The sequence below is a fragment of the Peromyscus eremicus genome, chromosome 7 (genome assembly GCF_949786415.1).
Source record: "Peromyscus eremicus chromosome 7, PerEre_H2_v1, whole genome shotgun sequence".
Taxonomy (NCBI): Eukaryota; Metazoa; Chordata; class Mammalia; order Rodentia; family Cricetidae; genus Peromyscus; species Peromyscus eremicus.
The window spans coordinates 66,458,924-66,475,740 of record NC_081422.1 but is presented as its reverse complement, the minus strand read 5'-3'; the positions used below and the strand labels follow the sequence as shown (position 1 = coordinate 66,475,740).

Here is a 16,817-nt window from a genome sequence, read left to right as displayed (position 1 = left end):
AGAGTACTTTCTTAGCTTCTTTGAGGCTCTGGCTTTGATCCCTAGATCAAACTGCATGTGGTGGCACACTTCTGTGATTATAGCCCTTGGGAGGTTGAGGTAGATGTTCAAGGTCATCTTGGACTACATAGCAAGCTTGAGGCCATTTGGGGCAAGAGATGGGAAGAAGAGAGAAGAGGGGAGAGGGGACAAGAGACGGGTTATTTACAAAGCAAGGGTAGTGTGTAATGAGGTAGAATCATAGAGTTAGTTGTTGAATACCAAAAACTTGATACAGTTGATAGATGGCGTTGTCAGTCTCTATTTCTGACACCTCTCATACCTTGCTTAATGATACTAATGAGTTGATTTTCTTTACTTCAAACTTTTTCTCCCTTTTTTTTCATTGATACAAATGGAATACACACTAATAACGGCAACATCACCAGCCTTCCAGCCTGTGCTGGTAGTAGAGAGGGGGAAAAGCAGCTATGTGTTGATGGTTGGCATTAAAAAAAAAAGTTCTTCAGTTATCTGTTGTGTGTGACTCAGCACAGAATGATGTAAGGAACTTGTTACTTGTCTTTTTGATTGTGAGCCTATCCTCTAATGCCTGAGCATTTCTCCTAAGAGCCCCAGGGACTTTCTCCTCAGGGGTGAGGAGTAGACATGTTATGAGTTCTGAAGTGCTTTTTCTGACTTGTGCTTCCTTCTAGCAGTGGGTTCCCAGGGAGTTGAGTGCACTCAGAGTATTAGTAGTGCTCACTTTGATGGAGTGCTTGTCAGGAACACACTCTGACAGTATCTAACAGAGTCTGTTGGAGAGAAAGCAAGAATACAAGGGTAAAAAGATTTTGGAGTTGCTGGTATTGCAAAGTTTGTTTATAAAGCCATAGATTGTATAATTTGGATAAAAGGGAGAAAAAAAAAGCTACTCAGCTAAAGGAAGACTATAGTTCCCACAAACTGTGAAACTAAAACCAGTCTATAAAGTTATCTGGATGAAGTTGATGTTATTTTCTCTCAAAGCATCTGCAGTGTTTATGCCAGATGTGGCTAAAGGGAACTTTAATTTTTCTTTGGGCTCTCTCCATTCTTAGCTGGCATTTAGTATCTTTTCATTCATGTAGGAGAGCTTGGCTGAGAGCCACTTAGTAGACAGCGAGCTAGATATGGGATAATAGAGCCTTGGATATCTTTCTGTTCTGTCTGTACAAAATACATAGAGGTCATTTTGACCTCACCAAGGGGTTATACTGGCTGGAGTTTTGGATTGACCTGGTTAAGTTTACATGTCACAGCAGAAGCCTTAGTAGTTGCTAATAGAGCAGAGAGACCCTGCTTCTTCGCCCACTGGAAATACAGTGTTATGAGGAAACCCCATTGCAAATAAGAATATTAATACAGTCTGTTCCTCCATATTGGGAATTGAACCCAGGGCCACACACATACTAGGTAAGTATTCCAGCATCAAGCTATATCCCAGCCTCTTATTTTCAAAATTATTATTTTGGAGCTGGAGAGACAGCTCAGTGGTTAAAAACACTGGCTGCTGATGCAGGGACCTGAGTTCAGTTCTCAGCAGCCATATCAGATGGCTCAAAAGTACCTGTAACTTGAGCACCAGGGGATCTCAGTCTTTTCTGATGTCTGAGGGCACCTATACATGTGGCATATACTCAGATGGACAGATAAACATTATTATTATTATTATTATTATTATTATTATTATTATTTTAATAAACTTATTTTGAGTTAGAACCTTTCTAAGTTGCCCTTTCTGGCCTTGTATCTTCTATATAGCCCAAAGTGAGTCTTATATTTACCATCATCCTGTCTCACCTTCCTGAGTAGTTGGTATTGTAGGCCTGTACTATCAAGCCTACCTGGTTTTCTTGCCTTTAAGGAATTTTCTGGCATGGCCCCCACTTTGAATATTCTGCAGTTGGTAAATACATCAAGTTTTTGAAATGTTAGAGGTGAATAAATGCATATTTTAGAGTTCAGGAAGTATGCTTAGAAATATGCCATATTTGCCTAAATAGTTATATTTTAAAACTTTTCTAAAAATTTATTTTACATACCAACCACGGTTTTCCCTCCCTTCTCTCCTCCCAATCCCCCCTACCTCCTTTCTAACTCCTCTCCCCCAAATCCACCCCTCAGAAAGGGTAAGCCCTCCCATGGGAGTCAACAACGTGGCATATCTAGTTGAGGCAGGAGTAAGCTCCTCCTTCCTGCATCAAGGCTAAATGAGGCATCCCACCATAGGGAGTAGGTTCTAGAAAGCCAGCTCATGGGCCAGGGACAGATCCTGGTCCCACATGCAGAGGGCCTAGGTCTAGGTTGGTCCCATGCAGGCTCCCTAGCTGTTGGTCTAGAGTCTGTGAGCTCCCATGAGCTCAGGTCAGCTTTCTCTGTGGGTTTCCCCATCCTGATCTTGACCCTCCTGGCTCATATAATTCCTCCCCCAACTCGTGAGCAGGTCTCCCGGAGCTAGGCCCAATGCTTGGCTGTGAATCTCTGCATCTGCCTTCATCAGTTACTGGATAAAGGTTCTGTGATGACAATTAGGGTAGTCATCGATCTGATTACAGGAGAAGGCCAGTCCAGGCACCCTCTCCACTATTGCTAGGAGTCTTAGCTGGAGTTATCCTGTGGATTCCTGGGATTTCCCCTCATTATCAGATTTCTCCCTAACCCTGAAATGGCGCCCTCTGTCAAGATGTCTCTTTCGTTATTCTCCCTCTCTGTTTCTACCCGTAGGATTTGCTGAAGGAGGCAGAGGCAGGAGGATCATTTTAAACATTTTAACTCTTTTAGGCAGTGAGATTGGAGGTATAATTAGGTAGTAAATAATTTAACTTCCAAAATAATTTTATTGCTCACTCTAAATATTTGTCACTTATAATAATAATATCATTGGCTAGGAAAGATATAATTGAAGAGGAAGTGTTGACTAGGCTGAACAAGCATTTGTATGAATAGAATAAAAAGAGAAACAACTTTGTTGTAATCTGTCTTTATTTAGTAGGTGAGTAGCATGAAATAAGAAGGGTAACTTTTCACTAGGGAAAATGAGTCTATGCTTTTGGGAATAAACTCAGTTACAAATACACTTATATATAGGGACTTGCACAGTGCTTCGCAAGGACTGATTTATTGTGGTGCGAAAGATGGGTCCAGCGTGAAATACTGACAAGAAATGGGGTGATCTGGGAAAATTAACTACATAGATCTGCTTAGGGTAAAATCACACTTGGGTTCGGGCAATAGGAGCCAGACTACAGAGTCATGGAAAGAGAAGACATTTCACTAAACGTGGTAGTTCTTGTGGGACAGCGGAGAGGATGAGGTGGCAGGGAAAAGCGAATCTTACAGACTTTTCCTGCCACAGAATGGCAACTCTGAAATTCAATTCTCTGTAGTTTTTATAATGTGACAAGTTTGATTTTGTTGAGTTAAACAACTACCTGATTGTTTGAATTTTAAAAAACCTTTTTGTGTGAATGAAAAGCTAGAAATAGCTTTTCTTTCTTGTGCCCATTTTTCAGGTTCAGATAGCAAAGCTTAGTGTTACCATCTTTCCCATAGCATAGAAAATGTATTCTCTAAACTGTTTATTATTTGTTCTTTTTAATTTTTTGAGGGGGGAAAGGTATAGATTTTATGGCGAGTAGGAAGTTCAAATGCACTAATTAGAAAGGACACACAAATTTTGAAATAGTATTTTATGCCTCTTGATCTCAGGTACAAAACAGGACATGAAGGAGTTAAATAGCAAAGCAAGACAGAAAGGACAGAGAATTAAAGTAAGTGTTTTCTATGTATTGCATCTATGTTCCCATTGATCTCTGTTTTGTTACATAACTGCTCCTTCAATGCGTTCTAGATGTGAAGAAAGCGATGGGTGAGAAAGGATGTATTTTAAGGTTAGGTTTAAATGAGTTTGTAGAGTAGTTGTTGTGACTCTTAGTGCCATTCAGGGCAGCATCTGCCTGAATTGAATCTGTTCCTCCTTAAGAGAAGGTGGATTATGAGATGTAAGCATTTAAATCTCTGCCAGCACATGTGTAAGGTGAAAGAAATCATACAGACTTCAATTGCCTATTGTTCTGTTTTAAGACAGCTACATTTTCTGTTTTTCCAGTCTGTCAATTCTTAGAGCAAACCTGTTGAGACTTCAAGTCTGTATGCCTATACAGTCCTTATCAGGATAGATTGACTTTACAGTTCCCTATTAGGTTTTTCAGACTTAACAGCTAATCAGTGGGTGACTGAGGTCTAGCTCAGTAAACAGTAGTATAGATCTGCTAGCTACTAGGCTGGCTACTGGACATGTGTTCAGTCTTCTAAAACACCTACTTACCAAAAGTTACCAGGTAGTGCTCAAATATATTTAATTTTTAGTCTTTGATATCCGTTTTTATAACTGTTGAGCTGGATCTTGATAGTCTCTTTAGTATTTCCTGAGTTTAGAGATCTCTTATTTATGAAAATACACTATAGGATAGATTCCAGCTGAACAAATTTTTATAACTAACTAGCTTACTTTTATTAATAGCTGTTAGAGTTCCCATTTATCACAGTACAATTTACAGATTTAACTTTGATGTATGATTGCTTTGATCTTCAGACTATTCGACCAAGAAGCCATTTTTAAGATTCTTTTCATTGTGGAGATGAGGACATTAAAGTTTTCAGAAAGTCTAGGAGTGGTATCCAGGCTAGATGACTAGCTGGCCCCTTTACTGTGTTGACTTGTCAGAGTGTGTAAGAGACCTTAAAAATCCTTCCCATTCTTAGCATCTAGGACTTTAAGGAAGAGTACTTCAGAAAATTTAAGGCTATGCTACCATCAGCATTCATTATTTTTTTCCCTTGTTTCATTTTACGTGTGTGTGTGTGTGTGTGTGTGTGTGTGTGTCTCCATCTGTCTGTGTCTGTGTGTAGGACAATTGGGGGGAGTTGGTTCTGTTCTTACACTATGTGGGTCCTGAGTATGTAACTCAGGTCATCAGGCTTAGTGGCAAGCACCTTTACCTACTAACCCATATTGCCAGCCTCATCATTATTTCTTTATAAAATTTTATTTAATATGTTGTGAAAAAAAATGAGCTGTAGCACCAGTCAGACAGACAACCTGGACAAACTTATTTCTGATCTTTTAATCTCCTCTCTGGAAAGATATTTTTTTCCTAATTGGTAATTAAATAGAGGAAGTTTTACTATAGGTAGACTGATTTGAAATCTGTTAATGTTTGTTCCTCTTTTTATATCTAGTCCCATGAGAAGTTACATATCAATTCTGATGCAAAATCCTGACTCTCTAACAAAAATACCTGAGAAAAATAAAGGAGCAAAGATGTATTTGGCTCCATGATTTCTTGGTGGGAACTGGGACAAGATATAGTGCCCAAGGGCACTTCCCAAGGACCCACTCCTTTTACCTGGGTCCTACCTCTAAAACTCTGGATGTTCCCTTAGAAAGGCAGCTATTTTGAATTCCTGGAGTATGTCCCAGACAAGATGGTGGGCTGTTATGTTTTTTAAATGTCCAACAAAAAATCCTGTAAATTATGAAAAATAAATTATTTTTGAATTACTGAAAGTAGGAAAAGTTTATTGTGTTACAGATCTTGGTATTTGGAGATTATTGGGGAGAAAATGGTGTAATCTAGTTCTTAGATTCTACATTCTTATAACAGAATGTAGATTTGTACATTCTAAGAAAAGAAGCCCTATTTTTTTAAATCTATTTGAAATATGTACATTTTTTGCAAAGTAAGAATCAAAAGGAGATTTTGAATGCCAGAGGGCTTAGGCTTATCGTTTTGTATTCCTTTTGTGACATACTTATGTTGTCCATATTCTGCTGGTAAAATGTTCTCCTTCAACATAGTAAACTGATACACCAGCTTCTCTGTTGTCAAGTGAAACCATTATTTCAGTGTATGCACATGACATTCAGCTTTCTGACTCTCTAACAAAAATACCTGAGAAAAATAAAGGAGCAAAGATGTATTTGGCTCCATGATTTCTTGGTGGGAACTGGGACAAGATATAGTGCCCAAGGGCACTTCCCAAGGACCCACTCCTTTTACCTGGGTCCTACCTCTTTGGTGTCTACCCCTGCCAGTAGCTCAGCAAACAATGAGCCCATTAGTCCAGTCATTTCTCTAAAGGCCCTCCTTTGAACAAGGTTTATGCAGCAGGCCATCAAGAGACCAGCCTCTGGGAGGCACTTGAGACTTTTACCATAGCATGGTATGTGTATATATATATATATATAATCAGTGCGGTGGTTTGTACAGAGAACAGAATATATTCTTGGTTTGTAGAAGGCTGTTTTATGATCAAACAATAAAAGACCAGCTGTCCTGGTGGGTGAACAATGTGTGAAGTATGTATGTCAGTCATTAGGTGATTTCATCATGCAAACATCAAAGAGTTCCTTACACAAACTGCTTTCTGTACCTTGGTTTACTTGGATCTTCACGGCAGTAATGCTTGGCTCTGTCCTCCCTTATAAGGATAAGACCTTCCTCTTGGTCTCTCCTGAGGACCTACCAAAGGCTTTTACTGAGGAGGAACCATGCTGCAGGGGGTCTTGCTTGATCCATTCTTTTCATCACAGACTTGCTTATAAGTAGACAATACAACATGGACATTTTCTTGGTAATGCCTGTAGCTCTTTAGGGATGGGGCCTTGTCAGAATTCCCCCATTGATGATTGGGATGTCAACCTAGGATTGTCACTGTGTAAGACTTGTTTAGGTGACTATATTGATAGACTTTCATGGTTGCTACTCTGTCATATACAGAAGACACTATCTTGTACCAGATGTCCTGGTCCTCAGGCTCTTCTGATTTCCACCTCGTCTTCTCAGATTATCCCTGAGCCTTAGTTGTATGAATTGTGTTGAAGATGTATAGTTAGAAATGGAAGCACCATAGTAAGTTTTCTGCATTTTGACCAGTTGTGGGTTATTGCTGCAAAAAGAAGCATCTTTGAAGAGGTGTGTAAGCTACATGCAATTGCTGTCTTAGTAGTGGGAGAACTTTGATGGGTATATGTCTTTAACTTTTTTTTTTTTTTTTTTTTTTTTTTTGGTTTTTCGAGACAGAGTTTCTTTGTGTAGCTTTGTGCCTTTCCTGGAACTCGCTTTGGAAATCAGGCTGGCCTCGAACTCACAGGTCTTTAACTTTTCAGAAATATTTTATAGTTTTCAATAAACAAATCTTGCTCATTTTCTGTGTAGTTTAACAACTGAATATTCAAAAAATTTTTGATGCTGCTAGTTATAAAACTTCATTTTCTTTTATTTGTTTGTTTTGTTTTGTTTTGCTTTTTGGGACAGGGTTTCTCTGTGAGTTTTGGTGCCTGTCCTGGATCTCACTCTGTAGACCAGGCTGGCCTTGAACTCATAGAGATCCGCCTGGCTCTGCCTCCCGAGTGCTGTGATTAAAGGCATGCGCCACCACCACCTGGCACAACTTCATTTTCTGATTCATGTCTAATGTATAAAACTGCAGTTGGTTTTTGTATATTGACAGTGTATCCTGCAGCCTTGCTAGATTCATTTACTACATGTAGTTTCTTTTTGTACATTCTGGAAAATTTTCTGTTTGGACAGCATTTCATTCATGACTTGTTTGACTAAGGAAGTTCCTATGTTTTATTAATTCAGTGAAGATATTTAACAAATGTGGATATTGGTTTTTTTCTGCTTCTGTTCTGATGGTCTTTCGTCATAGTATGTTTCTATGGGAACAATGAATACCTTTGTTTTCTAATGTTAAAGTAACCCTGTACTTGTAGGCAGACAGCTTTGGCTGTTATGGAGTGTCATTTTTATATTTATGTATTCAATTTGTTACAGTGTGCAGGTGTTCATGCTTAAGAAATTGTAATCTCTGAAAGGTTTTACTTTTTCTTTTTGCATTGTCTTTGTCAAAATTAGGTAACACAGTAATGCTAGCCTTAGGTGGAGAATTACTTATTTATGTATCTGTAAGAGTTTATGTAGAATTGATAGTTTTTCTTTAGTTTTGATATAATTACTACCAAAGATAATCTGGACCTTAATAATTCTCTTTCAGATGATTTTTTTTTTTTTTTTTTTTTTCTTCTTTTTCGAGACAGGGTTTCTCTGTGTAGCTTTGCGCCTTTCCTGGAACTCGCTTTGGAGACCAGGCTGGCCTCGAACTCACAGAGATCCGCCTGGCTCTGCCTCCCGAGTGCTGGGATTAAAGGCGTGCGCCACCACCGCCCGGCCTCAGATGATTTTTTAAAAACATTTATTTTGTATGTGGTGTGGAGGTCAGTGGGCAACTTGTGGGCTTTGTGGATCAAACTCAGATCATCAGACTTGACCAAGCATCTTGACCTAACTAAGCAATCCTGCCAACCCTGGGATGATTTTTAATTAAATTTTCCTATAAATAAAAGGCTACTCAAGTATTTTTTTATTTTATTTTAGTTTTTTTTAGTTTTTAATGTTTACTATTTATTTATTAATAAACAGTGATCTTTCTATCAGGACAGAGCTTGGCAGAGGGTGAGAACTCACTTTTAAATAGCCTACTGTGAAGAATCCTGAGTATGCTTTCAGCTAAGACACATGTCACCTCGAAATCTACATTAGTTAATTAATTAAATTTGTCTATGAATAAAAGGCTAATCAAGTATTTTTTTAAAACAAGATTAGTTGACTCAGATAACTTAAGAAATGTGCCATTTGTCGGTTTCATCTAAGTTGCATTTGCTCTTTCTTTCTTTTTTCCTTCCTTCCTTCCTTTCTTCCTTCCTTCCTTCCTTCCTTCCTTCCTTCCTTCCTTCCTTCCTTCCTTCCACAAAATAAAGTCATACTTCTTTCTTACCTTCTTAATATTTGAGCTAGTTGTCTCTTACTGTGTTAAATGACCCCAAACTTAGTAGTTTAAAACAATGCATTTATTTCTAATAGTTTCTAAATCTGGTATAGTTTGGCCTGGTCCTTGGCTTCAGTGTCTCTTGCCGGGCTGTAGGTAAGGTGTTAGTCAGGACAGGGGGCTCATGTGAAGGATTAGTTGGACAAGCATCTGCTGTGAAGATGTGGGAATTTTTGTTTTGTTTTGTTTGTATGAAGGGTTTTTGGGTGCTAAGATATTCTGATAACCTGAGAGTAACTTACTCAGTGGAAGTGATCGTGCATTAACATGTTTACTACCCTTTTACCAGATTTCTAAAGGTTTTTTTTTTTTTTTTGTAACTGTAGCTGGAGAGTTTCTCTCCAACTCCTGCCAATCCCCGGCAGTCCCACAGCCCACTTATAAAATAAACTCGCAGACGCTTATATTATTTAAACTGTTTGGCCTAATGGCTCAGGCTTCTAGCTGTCTAGTTCTTACATCTTAAATTAACCCATTTTTATAAATCTATACCTTGCCACATGGCTCGTGGCTTACCAGTATCTTACATGTTGGTACTCATGGCGGCAACTGGCAGTGTCTTCTGACTCAGCCTTCCTGTTCCCAGAATTCTCTTCTCTGCTTGTCCTGCCTATACTGGCTACTGGCCAATCAACATTTTATTTATACAGAGCGATATCTACAGCAAGTAACATTAAGTAATATGCTGTCAGATTAACAGACTGAATATATGTAATCCCTTAAAAGCTAGGTGATAGATCACACTCAATAAAAATTAGCTGTTATAAACATGGTACTGCCAGAGCTATGCTTGTGTTTTCTAACTATCAGTATGCTTCATTTGCTTTAAATGTCCTATAGCAAGTCATGATGCCTTCTTCTACCTGCCTGGAAGTACTTTCTGCCTTGATGCTCTCATTTGAAGCTGTGCTGACATTTGGTCATCTGTGCTATTTATGTTTTTGCACAGGAAGTTTAATTTGAAATTTGGCAGGGTAACTGTCCTCAATTTAAAATTTACTGATCCTGCTATCCTGCCTCTTGTACTAAAAGAAATTTAGTAATACTAATAAGACCTTGGTGACTGTGATGTAGCATGGTTTAGATTTCCTGGAAAGGTGTGTGTGTGTGTGTGTGTGTGTGTGTGTGTGTGTGTGTGTGTGTGTGTTTTCCAAACTGTGATCTGTTTGAACACAAGGATTGTTGTACTTATCTTGTAGCCTAGAATATCAGAGTGCTTAATATGTTATAGGTAATAACACACGCGTATTATGTGCATATATTCCACATCTACTTTTAATATTAAATTGACCTAATAAGACAGATAAAATATACAAGAGCTAGGGGATAGGTAAAAAGAAAACGAGATGATAGGTAAAGAGAAGGGAAGACCAGATTTACAAGTGTTGGCAAGCATTTATGTTGACATTTGGGATAGAGGTTGGCAGTGCACATTAAAAAACTTAGACAGGCAGAAAAAGAGAGAATGCACTTGTTCTCTTTAATATTGAGAACTGCCTTATTGATCATATGTATATTATGTTATATATATGTATATGTATATGGTGTGTGTATTTCAGTTTGTGCTGCTATTAGCTTTAATGTTAAGGAGGTACACTTTCCAGTCTCTTAAGAAGTACATAAAAATAAAAAAAAAATGGTATTACTGTGAGCTGTTGAATATCAAAGGAAGGCTAGCCTATTTTTGTTCTGAAAACTTTGTATTATGTGCAAATGTAGTTAACCATTCATTTTTGTAACTTCTGAATTTTTTATTGAGACATAATAAACAGTAAGGCAGACCAATTTGGACTAAATACCTGAATTAGAGAGTACTTTTTAAAGGACACAATTACCATTTTACTTGCACTTTAAATCATACATTCATTATTATTATTATTTTTTTCCCCCAAGACAAGGTTTCTCTGTGTAGTTTTGGTGCCTGTCCTAGATCTCGCTCTGTAGATCAGGCTGGCCTTGAACTCAAAGAGATCCAACTGGCTCTGCCTCCCACGTGCTGGGATTAAAGGCGTGAGCCACCTCTGCCCGGTTCATTATTATTTTAATGCAATGCCCTTAAACTTGTTGACAGTGTGATTGAACTAAGTAGAATGCACATGTGCATACAGGTTATCATTTTCTTCTGGTAGTTGATTAGGTTACACTTTCTGTTTCTGTACTAGATGTAATTGCTTTTGTGTCTTTTGATGCTTGCTGAACTGTCTTTCCAGCCCCATACAATATTTAAAATTAACAGAGGGAGGGAGGAGGAATGTGCATGTGCATGAGGATGTGAAGAGAGGTGGACATGGGTGTTCAGCTCTATCACTCTGTGCCCTGGTACCTTGTGACAGGCTTGCTCACTGAACCTGGAGCTAGGCTGGTGGCCAGCAAGCTCCAGGGATCTTCCTGTCTTCTCTCTGTATGGTACTGAAGTTATAGATATGCCCAGCTATATTTGGCTTTGTTTATATATGAATGCTGAGAACTCAGTCATGTCCTCCCACTCCTACCCTCCCAGGGTTTCTCTGTGCAGCCCTGGCTGTCCTGCAACTCACTCTGTAGACCAGGCTAGCCTCCAACTCAGAGATCCACCTGATTCTGCCTCTTGAGTATTGGGATTAGTTAGCCATCACTGCCTGGCTCAGGTACTCATTTTAAAACAGCAAGTCAGGTTCTCATTTTTAAACAGCATGTGTTCTTAGCTACTGAGCCATCTCTCCCATAAAAATTAAGATTTAAAAATCTTACTAAAAGGTGATAAGCACATATCTGTAAATGTCCCAACTATGCAGGCTGAGATAGGAAAAGCAAGACTTTGTTGATTGATTGGTAGTATAGATATATCAACTGATGGATCTTGAATAGTAGGGATTAGATATAAAAATTTTAAGTGATTATGTGTGGTTTAAATTAGTTAATATGGAAACAGCTTTGATTGATTGTTTCAGGTCTGTTTTCTTATTGCAGCAAAGGCTAACATTCCTAAGTTCTTGCAACATAAAGTGAGCATAAAGTAGGAAGTGAAACTTATAGAATATATTTTATTGGGGCTGGAGAGATGGCTCAGTGGTTAAGAGCACTGGCTGTTCTTCTAGAGGATCCGGGTTCAATTCCCAGCATCCACATGGCAACTCACAACTGTCTGTAACGCCAGTTCCTAGGAATCTGACACCTTCACACCGGTGCACATAAAATAAAGTTTATAAAAAAAAGAATATATTTTATTTATTGAAGCTATGCTACTCACTGTTTACTTTAAAATATATAGGTTAATACAGACATTTAAAATATTTTAGTTGCTTTGAATTTTTAACTGGAATTCTTAATTTTTATACACTTCATTTTAATTCATCTGTTGTATGAATAATATGGCTAAAAATTAGCCTTTTTTTCTAGAGTAGTAATGTTTTATGAGGCTCGACAGATTTCAGTGAGTGTGTAGGCTGTAATGCCTTGTTTTCCACTGTGCCTAAGAATGGCAGGGAGAAGAGTTGGCAGAAAGAATACTGAGGCATATTAGATTGTGGTATGTCAGTTAGTACTTGAACAGTGTTAGTTTTAGAATAAAGTAAACTCCAAGGAATGACTTGTGAAGACCATCCTATTTTGTACATCTCTTTGGGTATGACAGATTGGACTATGACTGTGGTCACTGGAATACATTCTTATAGCTATTACCATGTTGTAAATGTTACTTGAAAACTTCTTGTTGGTCACATATGTATCACCGATTCTGTAGTAGTCAAAAATGAAACCCATTCAATTTGGAGTTTGCACTCCCAGAAGATTGAAACTGAACAGTGAAGTCGTATGTGCATCTATAAGCAGCTGTAATGATTCAACTTTTACTTAGCCCTTGGAATCTAGCCTTTTGGTTGAATTAATAGCTCTTTCCACAGAGATAGTGAAATCTGTTTCTGCTCCTTTAATGTCTTCTTGACTGTAGGGTGCACCCTGGAGAATGATAAATGTTCAGTGATAGAGCCCCAGGAGATGCTCAGTAGTCTAGTCAGGCAGGACAGGCTCTGTCTTTTTTGGTTACTCTTCAGTTTTCATTATCTTGCTGTCATGATTTTAAGTTATCAGAGGGCTGGCTATCACCTGAAGGTTTAAAAATTAACTAAAAACACTCTGATTTTGGAGGCAGTGTTGTGTTGTGTATGGGAGCCTGAGAACCAGAGCAGTTCTAACCCACTGGGTCTTTTGTAGTTTCTTCTGTTCCACCCTAGCCTTTAAGAAGACGTATTAGAATGTAAGAGAAATATAATAGCTACTGTGAAATATTCTTAGCATTATTATTTCATGGTGTTTATAATTTCGTTTTCAGACTTACGGATTTAATGAGCTAGTTTAGTGTTTTCCTTTTTTTATATGGCCCAGATTCTATATAGATCTTATCACATTAATTTTGCTCTGTATTTGTTTTACATTTAAGAATGAATCTATTTCTAGTTTATTGATTGTGAATAATTTAAAGTATTTTAGGTACAGCTTGTAATTGCCTGGCTCTTTTTAAGAATGGTTAACTAAGGAGGAATAGGTGGAGATAAACATTTTCTAATGCATTACAGCTTGTTTTTGTTTTTTCTCATTCTTTTTAATGATGTGTAGAACTGTCCTTTTGGATGCAATGGGAACATGTCCAAAGATCTTTCCTTTTGCATGATTCGAGGTCTTAGGGATAGATGGTTTCATTGATCTTCTATAGAATGTTTATAGCCTTTCTTTTCACTGGAAGCATTGAGAACTTTGAAAACAGTGGGCTGTTTATGTTTACTTTCAAAAACTCACTTTCCTTTAATCCTTTATTAAAAAATAAAGAATTTTTTAAAAGGTAAACTTGTTTATTGATTCAATTTTATGAGGGGATGGTATTGGGTAGTGGTTAGCACATGAAGGTCAGAGAATGATGTGCAGTAGTCAATTTTTTCTTTCTATGATGTGGGTCACAGGGATTGAATTTGAGCCATTAAGCTTGGAGGCAAGTGCTACTCAGTGCTGTGATTGACAAATAAGGAGCTCAGTTCGGAGACCCTATGTAAACCTGTGCATTAATAAGTAAGTGTTACTGTACTCTCTTTAATATTCTGGTGTTTTCTCCCCTTAGGGTTTCACAGACAGCCCTCATTACAGTGACCACTTGAATGACAGTCGATTAGGAGCCCATGAAGGCTTGTCCCCAACACCTTTCATGAATTCAAACCTGATAGGTAAGTTTTTGACTGTGTTAAGTGTCTATGTTCAGAGACCCTATTACCATGTCCTATATAAATACATAAAGGAAAGCTCCCTCGTTGCTAGAGGAATACAAGTTTTCCTTGCTTATTCCAGCTCAAGTAACTCACATCTGGAAATCAGGGTCTTTCCTTTGTACACTGCTAAGAATATATAAAGGGAAGTTGCTATGTTCTGTTAGTTTGGGCCATGTCTCTGTGATGTCATGTATTGCAGTTTTCTGGGCCAGAGAAGCATTCTTTCAAGGGAACTTGTGGTTTACCATTTGTCTTATTAGGTATATTTAGGGAGTAATAAAAAATTATGACAGAACAGTGACTTTGACAAATTTAACTTACATTGGATCGTTCTTCTTTGGGTACTATTTGATAAAAACTTTATTTCATTTATAGAGGGTCTGTTTAAGCACTTGGATTCTTATTAAGGATATATAAAAGTTTGTCTCCAAGTGAAGTGAAATTTGAAGGATGTGACCTCTCACCTACACCTGATCTTTATGTTTTATCACCCCTCTTGTTGTTGATCATTCTCTCTGTCTCTCCCTGTCCCAGGCAGAACACTCTCCCTTTTACATGTGTTTCTTAAGTGATAATTCGAAGTTGTTCAGTCTGAAATAAGCCCAACAATCGTGTTTTATGCCTGCCAAACCTCCTGGTTTGGATACCACTTTTTTGTAAAAAGGCAGTATTTAGTCTTCTTACAAAATCTGTTTGAAAAGAATCTATGCCTTGTAACATCTTTTTTGTTTGTTTGTTTATGCTGTAGCTGAACACTTTCTAAAGGCTTTATGTAATCGCTTGTATTAACTGTCATTGGCATCAGATAAATACACACGGTTTGTTTGATTGACATTGATTTCACCACTCTACCTCTAAAGGGTTAGTTACATTGTGATCTTAGAATTGACCTTTTGAGTCACAACCATGTTAATCTAAGTGGATTACTCCATCCAACGTCCTGGCGGTCTACAGATGCTGCTTTGTAAGGGATCTTCTGTGTGCAGTCTTGGTTTTCTCAGCTTCTCTAGTTTTGAGGAGTGAGAGTCTGATATTCTAGTGTGGATTTTGCCTATGGCAACTGACAGTCTAAAGCCAGAATCATTGAGTGTGACACAAGACCTGTATAAGCAGTAAAATGTGTGTTGAAAACCACTGGCTTTCAACATATGTGCAAATAAAAGTTATGCTGGTAAGTGGGTTACTCCAGGTAAAACCCATAACTATATTTAAAGTAAAACAATAATTTCATCGACGAAAATTTCTACGTTCTTGTTTGAATTTTCTGTTGAGTCTTCTTCAAGGTAAAATGTTACTCAGTTTAGAAATTGGTTTTGTATTTTAACTTTTCCCTCAAGCAGAATTTATTTATACTGTGTGTAACAGGGCAAATGAAAGTTGATGTTAACTGAGGCTGTCACTCTGAACCATAAGAATCCCTGACCCCTCTAGAATGTATATCCTTACTTTCAGCCCTGCTCATAGAGATAATGTGCATCCAGGGGAATAGCATCTTTAGCACAGTTTTGGGCCAAGCTAAATGTTAAAATTATGGGAACTAAATTAAGTCTCTAGGAGATATCGAAAAAATATTCCTATAATTCAGTTTGAGGTTCTATTTCCTCATTTGGGGCCTTTACGAACATGTTTATTGGGTTTTTTTTTTTTCAGTTTTTGGAGAATTATTGGAATACCTTTAAAGGTTATCCCTACTCTGTAAAATCTACATCTAAAGTAAGTTTATAAATAAGATTTGTAAACATACTGTTTCCTTCACTGTTGTTCATGGGGAAAAAAAAAATCTCATTCATCTCAACTTTCAAATGTAGTGAGTCCAGTACAGTTGTATAGATCATGTGTCATCCACTGTATTTTAACTGCCTAATTTTAAAGTATTCTTTTACATTTAAAGGGGAAGGGGAGAAATAATCTTGCAGTCATTAATTAGGTAGATACATTCAAAAAGGATTTGCCAGCCATTGGCAGTGTCTGATTTACCCCTCTTTACTTTTTTTTCAGTGAAATGATTAGATGAGTACTTCTGTATGCCTCCTCAAATGAGTGATGTGCATGGCAGTAACTTGCTTTTGGATATGAGTGTTTCTTCAATTAGGCAGTTGCATAGAGCAGCATGCAATCCAGCAAGATGTGAGATGCAGTAATTGAACTGTTAAGACACCCAAATATATGGGATGATCATATTAGATGAAGTTACAAGAGAGTCTCTTTTCTAGAGGTTTAACAATGTAGGGAGTTTCAAGTGGTAAACACTCTGTTAGAGCTCTCTGCTGGTGTGTATGTGGTGCTATCAGAGGCATTGAACGATTGATACTTGATTGCTGCAACAGATATCTTTGAAATGAATGGTGTATGCTTAGAAACAGTTAAAGGGAACAGAGAAGCAGTAACATTTTATCATTGCTCCCAACATATAAAAATAGCATTAAACAGGAAGAGGAGTCATTCATCTAGGGAATGTTGTTCTTTTAAGTGTTATGTTCATCTATAAGTATATTTACCTGAAGAATGAATGAATTATAAAGCCACTGTTTTTCATGATGGAACTTCCAAAAACTTCCATGATTACATTGTAAAAATTAGAAGTTTTGTCTAACAAGCATTGATAATGGATAATTTGCCACAGAAAACAGATCTCTATATTCATTTAGATATTTTAAGGTTTTTTATGTA

At 37.6% G+C, this 16,817-nt stretch overlaps 1 protein-coding gene across 3 annotated transcripts in view; it reads left to right on the top strand.

Annotated features, from left to right (window-relative positions):
- Positions 1-16,817, top strand: part of Tcf12 (transcription factor 12) — a 271,671-nt gene that overhangs the window by 101,603 nt on the left and 153,251 nt on the right. For 2 of the 3 annotated variants that reach the window (XM_059268212.1, XM_059268213.1), the window contains exon 5: positions 14,003-14,105. In XM_059268212.1, coding sequence (XP_059124195.1) covers positions 14,003-14,105 — 103 coding nt within the window. Of the gene's footprint in view, positions 1-3,729; positions 3,792-14,002; positions 14,106-16,817 lie in introns of all 3 variants that reach the window. The other variant, XM_059268214.1, reaches the window with a different exon arrangement.